The sequence below is a fragment of the Centropristis striata genome, chromosome 13 (assembly GCF_030273125.1).
Source record: "Centropristis striata isolate RG_2023a ecotype Rhode Island chromosome 13, C.striata_1.0, whole genome shotgun sequence".
In the NCBI taxonomy this organism is placed as follows: domain Eukaryota; kingdom Metazoa; phylum Chordata; class Actinopteri; order Perciformes; family Serranidae; genus Centropristis; species Centropristis striata.
In genome coordinates, this window is record NC_081529.1 from 36,304,596 (window position 1) to 36,320,976 (window position 16,381).

At 34.1% G+C, this 16,381-nt stretch overlaps 2 protein-coding genes and 1 non-coding gene across 4 annotated transcripts in view; all 3 read left to right on the forward strand.

Annotated features, from left to right (window-relative positions):
• Positions 1–7,513, forward strand: part of il12rb2l (interleukin 12 receptor, beta 2a, like) — a 31,734-nt gene extending 24,221 nt beyond the window's left edge. For both annotated transcript variants that reach the window (XM_059348685.1, XM_059348686.1), the window contains exons 12-15: positions 312–473; positions 1,510–1,579; positions 1,897–1,993; positions 4,676–7,513. In XM_059348685.1, the coding sequence (XP_059204668.1) occupies positions 312–473; positions 1,510–1,579; positions 1,897–1,993; positions 4,676–5,041 (695 nt within the window). In that variant the 3' untranslated portion in view covers positions 5,042–7,513. The remainder of the gene's footprint in view (positions 1–311; positions 474–1,509; positions 1,580–1,896; positions 1,994–4,675) is intronic.
• A 1,573-nt stretch (positions 7,514–9,086) lies between these two features.
• LOC131983860 (transportin-2-like) overlaps positions 9,087–16,381 on the forward strand; it is a 31,985-nt gene continuing 24,690 nt past the window's right edge. Inside the window, exons 1-5 of the mRNA XM_059348684.1 lie at positions 9,087–9,167; positions 12,298–12,397; positions 13,589–13,664; positions 14,091–14,240; positions 14,609–14,715. Coding sequence (XP_059204667.1) covers positions 12,299–12,397; positions 13,589–13,664; positions 14,091–14,240; positions 14,609–14,715 — 432 coding nt within the window. The 5' untranslated portion in view covers positions 9,087–9,167; position 12,298. The remainder of the gene's footprint in view (positions 9,168–12,297; positions 12,398–13,588; positions 13,665–14,090; positions 14,241–14,608; positions 14,716–16,381) is intronic.
• On the forward strand, positions 12,143–12,212 carry LOC131984201 (small nucleolar RNA SNORD41). Its single transcript, XR_009395546.1, has one exon. It is a non-coding gene; the product is annotated as a small nucleolar RNA SNORD41 (small nucleolar RNA).

The window sequence follows — 16,381 nt, forward strand, 5'->3', positions numbered from 1 at the left end:
TAAGTCCAAACGTCTTGTCAATCAAGTCAAGTCCAAAAGCCTCAATCATGCATCAACATTTGGGTGATTCTCATCAACATGGTAGAACTCATAGCAAAAATAAAGAGCATTAAATACATATTTTCTTTGACCCTTTATAACATATACAATCTAAAGTCACTGTTTAATATGAATGTATAATCCATTTTTTCCTACCTTGTGCCAGGTCATGCAATCATGCATTCATTTCTTTATGTTACATATGTTTTAAACGGATTTACACTACTCTCTGGTTACTTTAAACCTCACTCCACACTATTTGTCTCTCCTAGTGTACAATGTGAGTGCGTCCCCGCAGCACCAGAACACGACCTACGAGCTGCAGCATCTCAGCCCGGAGCAGGACTACGAGGTCCGGGTCCGAGCGGTGACGGCGGCCGGTCCTGGACCAAACGCCACCGCAGAGTTCAGGACCAGTCACGGCGAATATTTTGGTATTACGTCACATATTAATTATTATCTTGTTGAATATAAATGAGCTGTTTCTAAGAGGTGTAATTTCACATTTTTTACAACATTATAAGTGGATTAATCATATAAATGGCTTCACCCTTTGATGCTCAACGTATTTTAAGCCCTTCTAATGCACAACATGGTCTAAAATGACCCTCATTCATTCCCTTCATGTTATTTAATGCTGCTGTGTGTTTCTGTGCTCTATCTTTTGATATCAACTTATTTTATCATTGAATATTCCAAGTATTCTTTAAATATCTTGTTTTTGATAACAACAGATCATTATTTCCATTTTGCCTCTCATACTTTATGAAGAAAAAAAGGTTTTGTATTATTACATAGCTAACTACTTGGCTAAGTAGCTTGCTAAGCTAACTACTTAGTCAAGAAATTAGCTAAGTAGTTAGCTTAGCAAGCTACTTTGCCAAGAAGTTAGCTAAGTAGTTAGCTTAGCAAGCTACTTAGCTAAATCCTTAGCCAAGAAGTGAGCTAAGTAGTTAGCTTAGCAAGCCACTTAGCTAAATCCTTAGCCAAGAAGTTAGCTAAGTAGTTAGCTTAGCAAGCTACTCGTTTTTGACAACAACAGATCATTATTTCTATTTTGCCTCTCATACTTTATAAAGAAAAAACGTTTTTGTATTATTACATAGCTAACTACTTGGCTAAGTAGCTTGTTAAGCTAACTACCTAGCTAACTACTTGGCTAACTTAGCCAAGAAGTTAGCTTAGCAAGCTACTTAGCTAAAAATGGATATGGGTCATTTTTGACCCATGTTGTGCATTAGAAGAGTAGTGAAACAAAAAAGGATTTTATTAAAATATGAATAAATGAAAACATAAAATTAGGATGTATGATGATCAAAAACAAACTAATTGAGGAAAACCTGGAATACTGAATGATGAAAATAATTTATTGCAAAGATAAAGAACATAAAAACATATCAGGTCACTTTAGACCATGTTGTGCATGAAAGGGTTAATTAGTTATTTTCTCATTCCTTCCTCTTGTTTCAGCGTTCCTCCTACCAGCCGTTCTTGGAATCCTTTCTGTGGTGGTTTTATGTGCTGCTGCTGCTTTATACTGGTGAGATAATCATCTTTAATCTTTAATAACCCCTATATCTGTCTGATTTATATCACATTTGTTTTCATTTTTGTTGGTAAATACTTTTAACCATTGCATAAAAATTTGGTGTTGTCCTTTCTTAATTAATTTATTTTTTTAACCCTTGAAATATTTTTTTTACAATGTGCTTAAGAAAGCTAACAAAGGATTAATATTTTTTACTTTTTTATTAATCTTAAAGATTGTGGAGAGTTTTTGTGATTATGACGGGATGTCTCATATTTGTGTGTGTGTGTGTGTGTGTGTGTGTGTGTGTGTGTGTGTGTGTGTGTCAGTGCTCTGTGTGAAGAAAACAAAGCGTGTCCTCTGTTTTTCTGGGAGAAAGTGCCGGATGCCAGCAACAGCCAGATTTTAAAACATATGAAGAACCAGGTGAGACTCTGACGGACATGATACGACTTCTTTATCTTCTGTTTAACTCTGATTATTGATCCTGAGCCGTGTTTGGAGGATGTGTACAGACCATATACTTAGTACTAATATCATCTGTTGTCTGTTTATTATTTCACTCTTAACTGCTCACCCAGTTTATAACTACAGTCATAAAAAAGTCACTAAGTCACAAAAAAAAAACGCAAAATGACCAAAAGACACAAAATGACCAAAAATAGATGCAAAAGTGACCAAAAAATGACACAAAATTGTCAAAATAGAAACAAATGACCAAAACTAGGTGTAAAAATTACCCAAAAAGACAGTCATGGAAAAAAATATTAGACCATTGTTTTCTTCAATTTCTTGTTTATTTTAATGGCTGGTACAACTAAAGGTTCATTTGTTTGGATAAATATAATGATAACAACAAAATAGCTGATAAGAGTTTAATTTAAGAGCTGATATCTAGACATTCAACATGGTTTTATTGATAATAACCAAAATCATTATCAATAAAACCATGTTAAACGTCTAGATATCAGCTCAGCTCTTATCAGCTCTTATCAGCTATTTTTGTATTTATTATGTGTCCAAACAAATGTACCTTTTTGTTGTACCAGACATTAAAATGAACAAGAAATTGACGAAAACAAAGGTGGTCTAATCATTTTTTCCATGACTGTATTTTTTTGGTCATTTTTGCATCTATTTCTGGTAATTTTGTCTTTTTTGGTCATCTTTACATGTATTTTTTTGTCATTTTGTCTTTTTTTTGGGTCATTTTTTCTTCTATTTCGATAATTTTGTATAATTTTTTGGTCATTTTTGCATCTATTTTTGGTAAATTTGTTTCTTTCGATAATTTTGTGTCATTTTTGGTCAGTTTTGCATCTATTTTTGGTCATTTTGTGTCTTTTTTGATAATTTTTACATCTATTTTTGGTCAATTTGTTTCTATTTCGATAATTTTGGGTCATTTTTGCATCTATTTTTGGTCATTTTGTGTCTTTTGTTAAACATTTGTTAAATGTCTAGATATCAGCTCCTAAATCAAACTCTTATGAGCTATTTTTGTGGTTATCATTATATTTGTCTAAACAAATGACCCTTTAGTCATACCAGGCATTAAAAATGAACAAGAAACTGAACTGTATTTTTGGTCATTTTGCGTCTTTTTCTGTCATTTTTGGTCATTTTTTGGTCATTTTTGTATCTATTTTGTCTTTTTAAATCATTTTTACATTTATTTTTGGTCAATTTGTTTCTGTTTCGATAATTTTGTGTCAATTTTTGGTCATTTTGTGTCTTTTTTGATAATTTTTACATCTATTTTTGGTCAATTTGTGTCTTTTTTTGATAATTTTTACATCAATTTTTGGTCATTTTGTGTCTTTTGGTCATTTTGCGTTTTTTGTTGTTGTCATTTTTACATCTACAGTCAATCTTTATCAATAAAACCATGGAAAATGTCTAAATATCAGCTCTTAAATTAAACTCTTATCAGCTATTTTTGTGGTCATCATTATATTTGTCTAAACAAATGAACCTTTAGTCGTACCAGGCATTAAAATGAACAAGAAACTGAAGAAAACAAAGGTGGTCTAATCATTTTTTCCATGACTGTATTTTTTTGGTCATTTTGCATCTTTTTCTGTCATTTTTGCATCTATTTTTGGTAATTTTGTCTTTTTTGGTCATCTTTACATGTATTTTTTGTCATTTTGTCTTTTTTTTTGGGTCATTTTTACTTCTATTTCGATAATTTTGTATAATTTTTTGGTCATTTTTGCATCTATTTTTGGTAAATTTGTTTCTTTCGATAATTTTGTGTCATTTTTGGTCAGTTTTGCATCTATTTTTGGTCATTTTGTGTCTTTTTTGACAATTTTTACATCTATTTTTGGTCAATTTGTTTCTATTTCGATAATTTTGGGTCATTTTTGCATCTATTTTTGGTCATTTTGTGTCTTTTGTTAAACATTTGTTAAATGTCTAGATATCAGCTCCTAAATTAAACTCCTATGAGTGTTTTTTGTGGTTATCATTATATTTGTCCAAACAAATTACCCTTTAGTCATACCAGGCATTAAAAATTAACAAGAAACTGAAGAAAACAAGGGCGGTCTAATAATTTTTTCCATGACTGTATTTTTGGTCATTTTGCGTCTTTTTCTGTCATTTTTGGTCATTTTTTGGTCATTTTTGTATCTATTTTGTCTTTTTTAATCATTTTTACATCTATTTTTGGTCAATTTGTTTCTGTTTCGATAATTTTGTGTCAATTTTTGGTCATTTTGTGTCTTTTTTGATAATTTTTACATCTATTTTTGGTCAATTTGTGTCTTTTTTTGATAATTTTTACATCAATTTTTGGTCATTTTGTGTCTTTTGTTGTTGTCATTTTTACATCTACAGTCAATATTTATCAATAAAACCATGTTAAATGTCTAGATATCAGCTCCTAAATCAAACTCTTATGAGTTATGAGTTATACTTGTCCAAACAAATGACCCTTTAGTCGTACCGGGCATTAAAATTAACAAGAAACTGAAGAAAACAAGGGTTATCTAATCATTTTTTCCATGACTGTATACACTTTCTCAAATGTAATCAAGTCCTAGTTTGTTACTGTGTATCACCAAAACACCAACCATCTTGTTTCTGTGTGTCCTCCTGCAGATCAACGACCCCTTGGCTTGGATCTCCATTCCCGTCTATGAGCCTCATCCAAAGATCTCCTTGCTGGAGGTGCTGGAGGCTCCGCCCTCAGCTCCCAGCTCCTCCCCGAGGAGAACCTCCGACCCCGACGGGTCGACTCGTCCTCTGGTCAGAGACTCCCCGACGGAGGACCAGAGGGAGGACGCCGTCTCAGGGGAGAGTCACAGGACAGACCGCAGATATGGAAGAGAGGAGTACAGCAAAATGTTGGACTCTGATGAGGAGCGGGACCGGGAGGACGGGTGGAGCTCCACGGAGGAGGAGCAGTCGCCGTCAGGCTATGAGAAGCACTTCATGCCCACGGCTTATGAAGTACAGGTGGTTTGATGTGTTGCAACATCCACATTCACCTCAAATGTGGATGTTTTTTGTAATGTGCAGAAAATTTGAAATGTGGTTTTTAGATAATAACGCTCCGGACAGGCTTCTGTCGATGTGAAAATGATCAACAAAGAAACAAATTGACCAAAAATAGATGCAAAAATGACACAAAATGGCCAAAAATAGATGCAAAAATGACACAAAATGGCCAAAAATAGATGCAAAAATGACGCAAAAATTATTGTAAAAATGATCAAAAAAGAAACAAATTGACCAAAAATAGATGTAAAAATGATTAAAAAAGACACAAAATGGCCAAAAATAGATGCAAAAATGACACAAAAGTATCGAAATAGAAACAAATTGACCAAAAATAGATGCAAAAATGATCAAAAGAGACACAAAATGACCCAAAATAGATGTAAAATGATCAAAAAAGAAACTAAATGAGCAAAAATAGATGCAAAAATGATCAAAAAAAGACACAAAACGATCAAAAATAGATGCAAAAATGACCAAAAAATGAAACAAAATTATCGAAGTAGAAACAGATTGACCAAAAATAGATGTAAAAATGATCAAAAAAGACACAAAATGGTCAAAAATAGATGCAAAAATGACACAAAAGTATCGAAATAGAAACAAATTGACTAAAAATAGATTTAAAAATTATCAAAAAAGACACAAAATGGGCAAAAATAGATGCAAAAGTGACACAAAATTATCGAAATAGAAATAAATTGACCAAAAATGTATGCAAAAATGGCCGAAAAGACACAAAATTACACAAAAATGCTTGTGTAGCCTTTTTCTGCAGGACAGAGGAAGGCAGACTCAGGTCATTGGAGAGATTTGCCTTTACACGAGGACGCTTACAGGACAAACGACAAATATTTTATGTGAAGTGCCTTTCGTTTAGACGGTGATGGCGTTTTTAGGGCTTAAAAACACAAAAATGTGAAACCAGCCTCAAACATATTTCAAATTATTCGTCAAAAACACGCCAAAAAATCTCCCCAATGTTACCCTATGGAGAGGCTAGAGTGATGACATCATCGCTAGACTGCAGAGGGAGAGAAAAATGTGTCAAAAAATAAATTTGTAAACTGCGTTTGAGGCCTCAGATACCACTCTACAGAAATAATTTATAGATATAAACGTAGTAAAATGTGTCTCCTCCCTCTCATTGGTGTGGTAAAGCTGTCAGAGTTCTAGTTTGGGCGTAGGACGCACAGATGCGTACTTTTGTCAGTAAAAAACAAAACGAATCTAAGCTCAAAATAGGGAAATTTCACCAAAATCACTTCATTCTGTCTCTAAACCATCGTTGGGTTTTCACATTTCTGACGGTCCGAGAAAAAAGCCAACCCAGTGATCAAAAATTCCATCAAGAAAAATAACAAAATCTTTCAACTTTTAACTTGAAAAAACACAATAAAAGTCCAGATTAACAAGTTCTAAGTCGTTGCAGATATTTAAAAAGTGTGTGTGAATCATTTCATCTCCTGAATCAACTGAAAACGATCTTTGTTCCCCAATAAATCGACATTTAATTCTTTGTTAGAGTCTGACAGCATCCAGTCAAACCAACATAACACGTAAATAATCACTCATTGACTCCTACGGGACATTTAGAGTGGGCGTATGACGCACAGATGATCCACCAACACCACCTCAAAGGCCGCCATGGGAAAAAGGCGGGAAAATTTCTGTAGGAAAGCTGAGCTACCAGTTTCTTCTGATCGCTCTAAAAAAACAATTTCTTCATTTTTCTTCACAAAACACATATGTAGACGTTCAGGAAGAACTCAGGATGCTCAAAGTGAAGTCGGATCAATGATAGGAATTATGGTTTTGCCAAAAATGCTTTCAGTTCGAGGGGCAATTTTCACCTGTTTCCACCTCTCACAGTGGCGTCAAATTCTACAGCAGCAGTTGATTTCAGTTGATTGCTCTGCTCTGATTGGTGGATGCCACCTGGCCCTGGTTGCTTAGCTACCAAAGCCTGCGGAAAGTCTTCTTAAAGTCTTTTAAAGAAAGTTTGTTTGTCTCTGAGAGCAGCTGCTTGGAGACTTCAGGAAACATGAATAATCTCCGTTCTGATGGCTGCCTTCTCATTTAATGGAACTATCTGTCACTTTGCTTGTGGTGCTCAAAACAACAAAAACATTTATCTGAAATACTCAACGGCAATGTTTACCTCCGCAAAGCATGACCTCATTATTTAAGACAATCAACAGACGGTGTTGTGACCAGAACTAGTAAAACTCCTACACAGAATTGTAGATATTTTTAGTTAGTTTTATTTAGGTTGAACTGCTATTTTGGTCCAAATGTAAATGTAAATGTTAAGATATCAAGTGCTATTTCATATATTCTCTGTTTAGGTAAATACATTTTTTTTTTTACATTATCTCAGCTTAAATTGTATATTTTGATAAGTAAAATGTACATATGTAATAAAATAAACAGTTTTATTAAGAATCTGGCTGCAAAGTTTTTAACTTTTTCCCCCTTTATTCAACAAATTGCACAGCCCACAGTTGCATTTTCACAATAATGTCACACTGAAAAACATTCAAACTTTCAAATATGGCATTTATCAATATGTATACAATATATCAATATATCAAAATATATATATATATATATATGTATATATATATATACACACATATATATATATCAATATATATATAATATATATATGTGTGTGTGTGTATGCCATATCAACTTTTTATCTCATTATGACTATCTCATTATTTCTTTTTATCTCATAATTTCGATTTTTTTATCTCATAATTATGACTTTATCTAATTATTAATCAAATCAAATCAAAATGACTTTATTTAATTTATTATGATTAATTATGACTTTTTATCTCATAATTATGACTTTTTATCTCATAATTTCGATTTATTATCTCATAATTTAATCTTGTAGAGAACACATACATAACATATACATTGTACAATATAAAAAGTATAAAAACAATAAAAAGGGGATATTTACATTAAATGATATATATATATATACATATTTATATATATATATACATATCAAGTATTATTGAAAAAGTTATTTTGGTTTTAAAATGTTGAAAAATAAAAAAGCGAAGCGTTTTCTGTAATCTCGCGTTGTTACCGGACTGTGTGGTGGACGGAAGCCTCCATAGGTCAGATCCAGTCGGCTCATTTGAACCAGAAGCACCGGGAGGAGAGAGCAGAGGCCCCGCACCAGAATACACTATCAACTTTCAAATATGGCATTTATCAACATATATATATATATATATATATATATATATATATATACATATATGTGTGTGTGTGTATATGTGTATATATGGCATGTATACCATATCAACTTTTTATCTCATTATTATGACTTTATCCCATTTCAACTTTTTATCTCATAATTTCGACTTTTTTTATCTCATTATTAATCAAATCAAAATCAAATCAAAATGACTTTATTTTATTTATTATGATATATTATTATTTTATCTCATAATTATGACTTTTTATCTCATAATTTCGACTCTAACTCATAATTTTGACTTTTTATCTCATAATTATGACTTTTTATCTCATAATTTCGATGTATTATCTCATAATTTAATCTCGTAGAGAACACATACATAAAATATATATTGTACAATATAAAACGTATAAAAACAATAAAAAGGGGAGATTTACAGTAAATTATATATATATATATATATATGTATATATATATATATATATATATATATATGTATATATATATATATATATATGTATATATATGTATATATATATATATATATATGTATATATATATATATATATATATATATATATGTATATATATATATATATATATGTATATATATATATATGTATATATATATATATATATATGTATATATATGTATATATATATATACACAGCATTATTTAAAAAGTACTTTTGGTTTTAAAATGTTGAAAAATAAAAAAAGCGAAGCGTTTTCTGTAATCTCGCGTTATTACCGGACCGTGTGGTGGACGGAAGCCTCCATAGGTCAGATCCAGTCGGCTCATTTGAACCAGAAGCACCGGGAGGAGAGAGCAGAGGCCCCGCACCAGAACACACGATCAACGACATATTGTACGTAAAGTATCAGCCCGCTTCTACTTTAACTAAACATTTCAGAGCTTTATCACATCCATCGGGCCTTCTAACCGGGTAAGGTGTTTAAAATAAAGCCAATATCTAATATACAGCTAGCATTAGCTCGGGCTAGTAGCATTAGCATTAGAAACTGTGCTGAGAAGCTAAGCGGCTAACGGCTAACAGAAAAACGTGTTCACCAAGTTTGAACCGACCACTGACCGACGCCCACGTGGTAAAACGGGTTCGATCCTATAGTCATTGATCTGATATCTTCTTTAAGACATGATCACCTGGTTCAGGGCTGTGTTTGGACGGTAGATGCCGGTATTTGTGTGTTTTAACGCCGGGCACATTGTGAGCAGCAGCCTGGAGCTGATCCGCACCACCAGGCCCCAGACAGGAGGACTACTTTACAAGCTCCAGATCAGCTGTTTATAGGATCAATCAGAGCCAATACTAAACCAATGAGTGTATCGATAGTGTTGAGCTGTAATGAGAGTAAAGTAGCCAGTCTTATTAGATGTGGAGGACACGGTAATGCTGCTGGTGGTGGACCGGGACCCCTGCAGGGACACCAGGAGTCCCCGGCCCACGTGTTGGACAACACTGTGTTTGAATTGACACATTTACAAATGTTAAAAGCGTTTCGGTAAGTTAGAGGAGCTGTTCTCAACCTGGGGGTCGGGACCCCAATTGGGGTCGCGAGATGATTTCTGGGGGTCGCCAAATCATTTTGGAAGTCAGCTCTGTCTCCACTGTGTTAAAGTGTTCATGTGGTAATGTGTTTTAGTCTTTTTGGTCACTTAATGTCTTTTTTTTTTGGTCATTTTGTGTCTTTTTTGGTAATTTTGTGTATTTTTTGGTAATTTTGTGTATTTTTTGGTTATTTTGTGTCTTATTTTGGTAATTTTGTGTCTTATTTTGGTAATTTTGTGTCTTTTTTGTCATTTTGTGTCTTTTTTGTCATTTTGTGTCTTATTTTGGTAATTTTGTGTCTTTTTTGGGTAATTTTGTGTCTTTTTTGGTAATTTTGTGTATTTTTTGGTAATTTTGTGTATTTTTTGGTAATTTTGTGTATTTCTTGGTTATTTTGTGTCTTATTTTGGTAATTTTGTGTCTTATTTTGGTAATTTTGTGTCTTTTTTGTCATTTTGTGTCTTACTTTGGTAATTTTGTGTCTTAGGTCATTTTGTTTCTTTTTTGGTGAATTTGTGTCTTTTTTGGTCATTTTGTTTCTTTTTTTGGGCCAATTTCAAGTGTGCGGGGGTCGTGGACAGCATGCATGTTAAATTGGGGGTCATGACTCAAAAAGGTTGAGAACCACTGAGTTGGAGGAGCGGCGGGCCGGGTGTGGTGGGGGTGGGGAGGATTAACGTGGAGCGGATCAGCCGCTCACACAGATTCTAGCTGCTCCTCTTCTCTAATGACCTGGGGTTTCTGCGCCGCAAGCCGATTTCCAATTATAATTTTAGGTGTTGGCATTGTGACACTTTAACCCTCTGGGCTCTGAGTCTATTTTGGCCGTTTTTGAATACTTTTTATTTTGCTCTTCATGTACCACATAAAAAAATGTTTACTATGCCCATATTTGGTATCCATTTTTTCTTCACCTACATGATCTGACAATTATTTTCTCACTTTAGTCTACTTTATCAGCATATTGAGCCCAAAAATCATGAAATCAGAGTTGAAAAATGATACTATTTACTACAATAAAACCACAAATATGCTCAATGAACTGTTTTGGAACTTTGTAATGTAATGCTCTCATACCTCACTGTGGTGGGCCTCCGTCTCCACCATGTGCACCTTCATTTCCTGCACAGACCCCCAGGCTTATCTCCCTTTGGTTCTTCAGCTATGTGGGAAAGTAAAGAGATAATAAGTCGTGTCTGCTGAGGTTTATAACCAGGGTTTCTTCTAATTCTACACAGTAATATGTACACTACAGGCCAAATGTTTGGAAGCAACTTAAATGTTCTGTTGGACAGTCTGGATTCTTTTTGTATTTCTGGATGTGTTTACTACATGATCAGACTTTACCTTTATTGAATTGAACCATTTTCCTCCATTGACCTTTAGGTAAACATTGATGTTATCAGACCATTGGTGAATAAATGTTACCAACAGAAAAGAAGGGCTTAGTTTTAGGGTGGAGGAGACTAGGAAGAGTCACAACTTCAGTTCAAAAGTTTATAAAAAAAAAAAAAAAAATCAGTTTGCATTATTCACTTTATCTCTTTGTCTTTTGAGAGTTTGGAGACAAAAATGCCAATAAATCTCAACTGTGTTCATATCTCTGACAAAAGAAACAAGAGTTCAGATTTATACATTAAGGAAAGAAGGAAACACAAAGTCTAAGCAATAAAAACCCAAAGAGCTGATAATTAGAGTCAACATGTGTTCTAATAAGAGACTCTTTATACAATAATCAGGTTTATTTTGTTGCAAAGTATAACAATGAAACTATGATCTTTTTTGTACAAATTTGATCTTGCTTCCAAACTTTTGGCCTGTAGTGTAATTTAATGTGATGAAGTGAAATGATCTGTATAGTTGTGTATTACAGGTTTAGTACCAAGTCTTAGATAGATAGTTATACTTTATTTATCCCAAGCTGGGAAATTACAGAAAAGTCTTGAAAAAAAAGTCTTGAAAGTTTTCAAAATGATGACTTTTCACCGATATGTTTTTAAAGTTTGGAAAATGCTTGATTTTCAACATAATCTGGTGTTTTCATCTACACACTCAGTCATGTAATTATTAATTTAATAATCATGAACAAAACAAACAACCATTATGTTAATATGCAACACTTAATAAACAAACGCTTTTCTATAAAGTCTGGTGATGTAGAAGTTCTGCAGAAGAGTAAAAAAAGTCTGAAGAAAGAAATCCACTGGATGATTTTCACTGTGATATGTACATCTTGTAAATTGACTTTATAGAAATAAATAAGCATGTGGACTTTGGAGATGATGCATCATAAAAACATCTGACTCCCACTGATGGTGTTTGTATTCATACTGTCTGATCCAGAGACCACTTGCTTCCCTAATTCTCCTCAAAACACTTATGTGACTAAATATATTAGAGCTAATCTTTGCATTGTGTTTGTTTCCAGGATGGAGTGGCAGCCAGATGAGCAGGGACTCCAGCAGGTCCTCCAGCTGCTCAAAGACTCCCAGTCGCCCAACACAGTCACACAGAGAGCTGTCCAACAAGTATCCTACTGCAGTACAGCATCAGGGTGTTCATACAGGAGCAGCAGTAAACTAGAATATCACAGGAAAGTTCATTTATGTCAGTAATTCAACTCAAAAAGTGGAAATAACAGGCGCAGTAATGAGCTGCCCACTGCTGCTTGCATGGTGTTTTCACTTGTGTGTAAAAAAAAAAAAAAAAAGAAGAAAAGACAGGATGGGTTAGATGTAGAGGTTGAATTTCCCCATTGTGGGATTAATAAAGTAATTAATCTTAATAACACATTAAATAGATCTAGGGCTGGGTGATATGGACCAAAAGTCATATCCTGATATATTTAGGGTGACTATCGATATATATTGCAATTTTTTTTATCTGAAAGTGAGAGCAAATGTTCAGTCAGTCAAATATGACATGTCACAAGTAGTTTTATTAAAACAGTTTAAGTAAAATATAAATACTGTATAACAGGAGTACCTTTTTTAAAATAAAAAAAATCATAACTCCATAAAGTGCACATTTAGATAAAAAATATCTTAAATACTCTTATGAAATAAAATAGGTCAATTATTTTCCTAAATAAATATATTTATATAGGAAAAGAATAATGAACATTAAAAAAGAGCTAAATATGACAAACCCTAGTAAGAGCAGCATTTATGTATAAAGAAAATAAAAAAATCGAACCATATTGATAAATGTGATATGGTCTCATTCCATATCACATTTATATATATATATATATATAGATATAGATATAGATATATAAAAAAAAAAAAAAAGAGTGAAATCTACACGGGACGGATTTTACTGAAATTTGACACTTGGGTCAGCTGCAAAACTGGGGAAGTCTTTTTTTTTTTTTTTTTTTTTTCTCCCCCCACTAAATTCACAGTTGCACATAAACACTTTTATTGCTGACTTTCAAATCTCTTTAAAAACATTTTACTTTTAGTGGATAGAAAATCCATTCAAGTGAGCCATCTAATATGTTAATACACTGGTGATTCCCAGGGGTCTCAAACTCATAATTTAGTGTTTTCAGTCATTTTGTGTCTTATTTTAGTAATTCTGTGTATTTTTTTTTTTAATTGTCATTCTTCAGTTTTTGACCATTCTATAATAATCAAACACTTCAGTGAGTGTTGTTTTTAAAGGTTAGTTTCTTATTTTAAAGCTCAACATGAAATGATCCTTAACTGCCTCAATAGAAACTGGAACAACTCAACCAGTTCCCAGACTTCAACAATTATCTGATCTTCGTTCTCACACGACTCAAAACTGAAGGTGAGTTCCACCAAGACTGTTTCTCCTCTTTCATCCATTTAGAACATGTCATTGATCCATAATTAAAAAATGTTTGTCACAAAAAAATTCCTGACTGAGGCTCCGTTTACACGATGATGGTCTGAACAGAAGACACAAAGTGTGGTCACTTTTTATTCCACGTTTAGACGAGTGTAGACGGACACGCTACGGCGGAGCGGATTAGTTTTCCTCTCTGGAGGCTGGCTTCACATTTTAGCGTTTTACCGAGACGCCACTTTAGCGTCTTCTGTTCACACCTCCATCATGTAAACGGAGCCTGAGTGTGGATTGAATAAGTTATAGTTGTAGTAAATATCTTGTATTTAAAAAAACAAACAAAATGCAGATATTATTTGTTCATAATCTGGATTTATTTGTCCTTTTCTCCCATGTTCCTGTCTGTAGATGAGCCGACTCGCTCTCTGAGCGGTCTGATCCTGAAGAACAACGTGAAGGCCCACTACCAGAACTTCCCTCCGACTGTTGCTGAGTTCATCAAGCAGGAATGTCTCAACAACATCGGGGACCCGTCGCCGCTCATCCGGGCCACCATCGGTCAGTTTCTGTTATCAGGAGGTGTTCAGGCGTTAATAGTTGTTGTTATAATAGTTGTTGTTATAATAGTTGTTGTTATAATAGTTGTTGTTATAATAGTTCTTGTTATAATAGTTGTTGTTATAATAGTTGTTGTTATAATAGTTGTTGTTATAATCGTTGTTGTTATAATAGTTGTTGAGTCTGGAGATGATGCATAAACATCACACACCTGACTGCTGGTGGAGGTTTTAGTATTCATACTGTCTGATCCAGAGCTGCTGAAAGGCTCCTGGTCCACTTAGTTCTAGATCAGGACCTAACGTCTGGTTTCTCCTCCTGCTCCTCCTGCTCCTCCTCCTCCTCCTGCTCCTCCTCCTGCTCCTCAGGCATCCTGATCACCACCATCGCCTCCAAAGGAGAGCTGCAGACGTGGCCCGAGCTGCTGCCTCAGCTCTGCAACCTGCTCAACTCTGAGGACTACAACACCTGCGAGGTCTGAACCCACTCATATTAACCCGTTTAAGGCGGGAAAGCATTACTGCATTTCTACCATTAAAACCAGGGGGCGCTGTTGTGTTATTCTACCATTAAAACCAGGAACGAGGATATGTGTTTTTAGGAATAGAATAGGTCTTTATTTGTCATTGTCACATGTACAACTAAATTCAAAGTGCTCTCCAGTAAGTGCAACATTTAAGAGTCTATAAAAATATAAATATAAAAATATGTACAATTCAAAATACCCAGTTTAGACAAACACATAAACACACCCAGACATACATGCATAGTCACACAGGAAAAAACAACAACAAACCCCATGAACACACAATAGTCTTTTTGTAGTATTTGTAGTTTTTTCCACCTATTCTCAGTCTGTTGGCCAATGAAGTGCATCAGAAGTCATTATTGGACGTCCCATAATGTGGTAATTTGTGCTATTTTTCGACACATAGTTCGTGACCCGTGAGCCCTGGGATTTGAACCAGCGACCTCTGTGGTAAAAGGCTGATTTCCTAACCTCTAGACCACAGACCACACAGATAGAATTGTATTTTTCAGCTACTTTCGGACAAACTATACCACCATTGGCCTATTCTATTTCATAGGCAGTTTTTATTTAAGAAATTAAATTAAATTAAATGTGCACTCTATGGAGCTTTTATTAATTAATTAATTTTTAAAAAAAGGTCCTGTTATACAGTATTTATGTTCACTTAAATAAGCAGTTTCATTAAAACTACTTGTGACATGTCATATTTGACTCTGACTGAACATTTGCTCACTTTGAGATAAAAATTTCTGGATATATATCGATATTCAGCCTAAATATATCAGGATATGACTCTAGGTCGAATCAGGTGAAATAAGTGAAAACATCAGAGTGAACCACCAGTTTGCGATCCTTTCAAAAACTGCCTGACAACCAAATAATTTATAACTTTCTTTATAATATTGACATGCAAGAACAGCAATCAGCACGTTCTGATTCTTGTTTCCAAAACCGTTTAACTGTTTAAAACACGTTTCCTAGCAACATGGCGTGTCGGAGCGTCTTTAACATGGAGTTTCTTGTGTCTGGACATGATGAAACACCCAGCTCATTGACTCACAATGATACCTAATGTTCCTATATGTTCTGATCCAGATGTGCCAGATCTCCATGATTAGGATGTTTCTCCTCTAGTGCTGTTATTGTGCTAAAGTCTCTCCAGCGCACTAAATGCTGCACTGTTATAGTCTGATAGTGTTGCTGTCTCTGTGTCCTGTATGTCAGCTGTTCTCAACCTTGGGGTCGGGACCCCAATTGGGGTCGCGAGATGATTTCTGGGGGTCGCCAAATCATTTTGGAAGTCAGCTCTGTCTCCACTGTCTTTTTAGTCATTTTGTGTCTTGTTTTTGTCATTTTGTGTCTTTTTTTGCTCATTTTCTTTCCTTTTTGGTCATTTTGTGTCTTTTTTGGTAATTTGTTTACTCTTTTTGCTCATTTTGTGTCTTTTTGCTCATTTTGTGTCTTTTTTTTGCTCATTTTCTTTCCTTTTTGGTCATTTTGTCTTTTTTGTGTCATTTTGTGTCTTTTTTTGGTAATTTGTTTACTCGTGTTGGTCATTTTGTGTCTTGTTTTTGTCATTTTGTGTCTTTTTTTGCTCATTTTCTTTCCT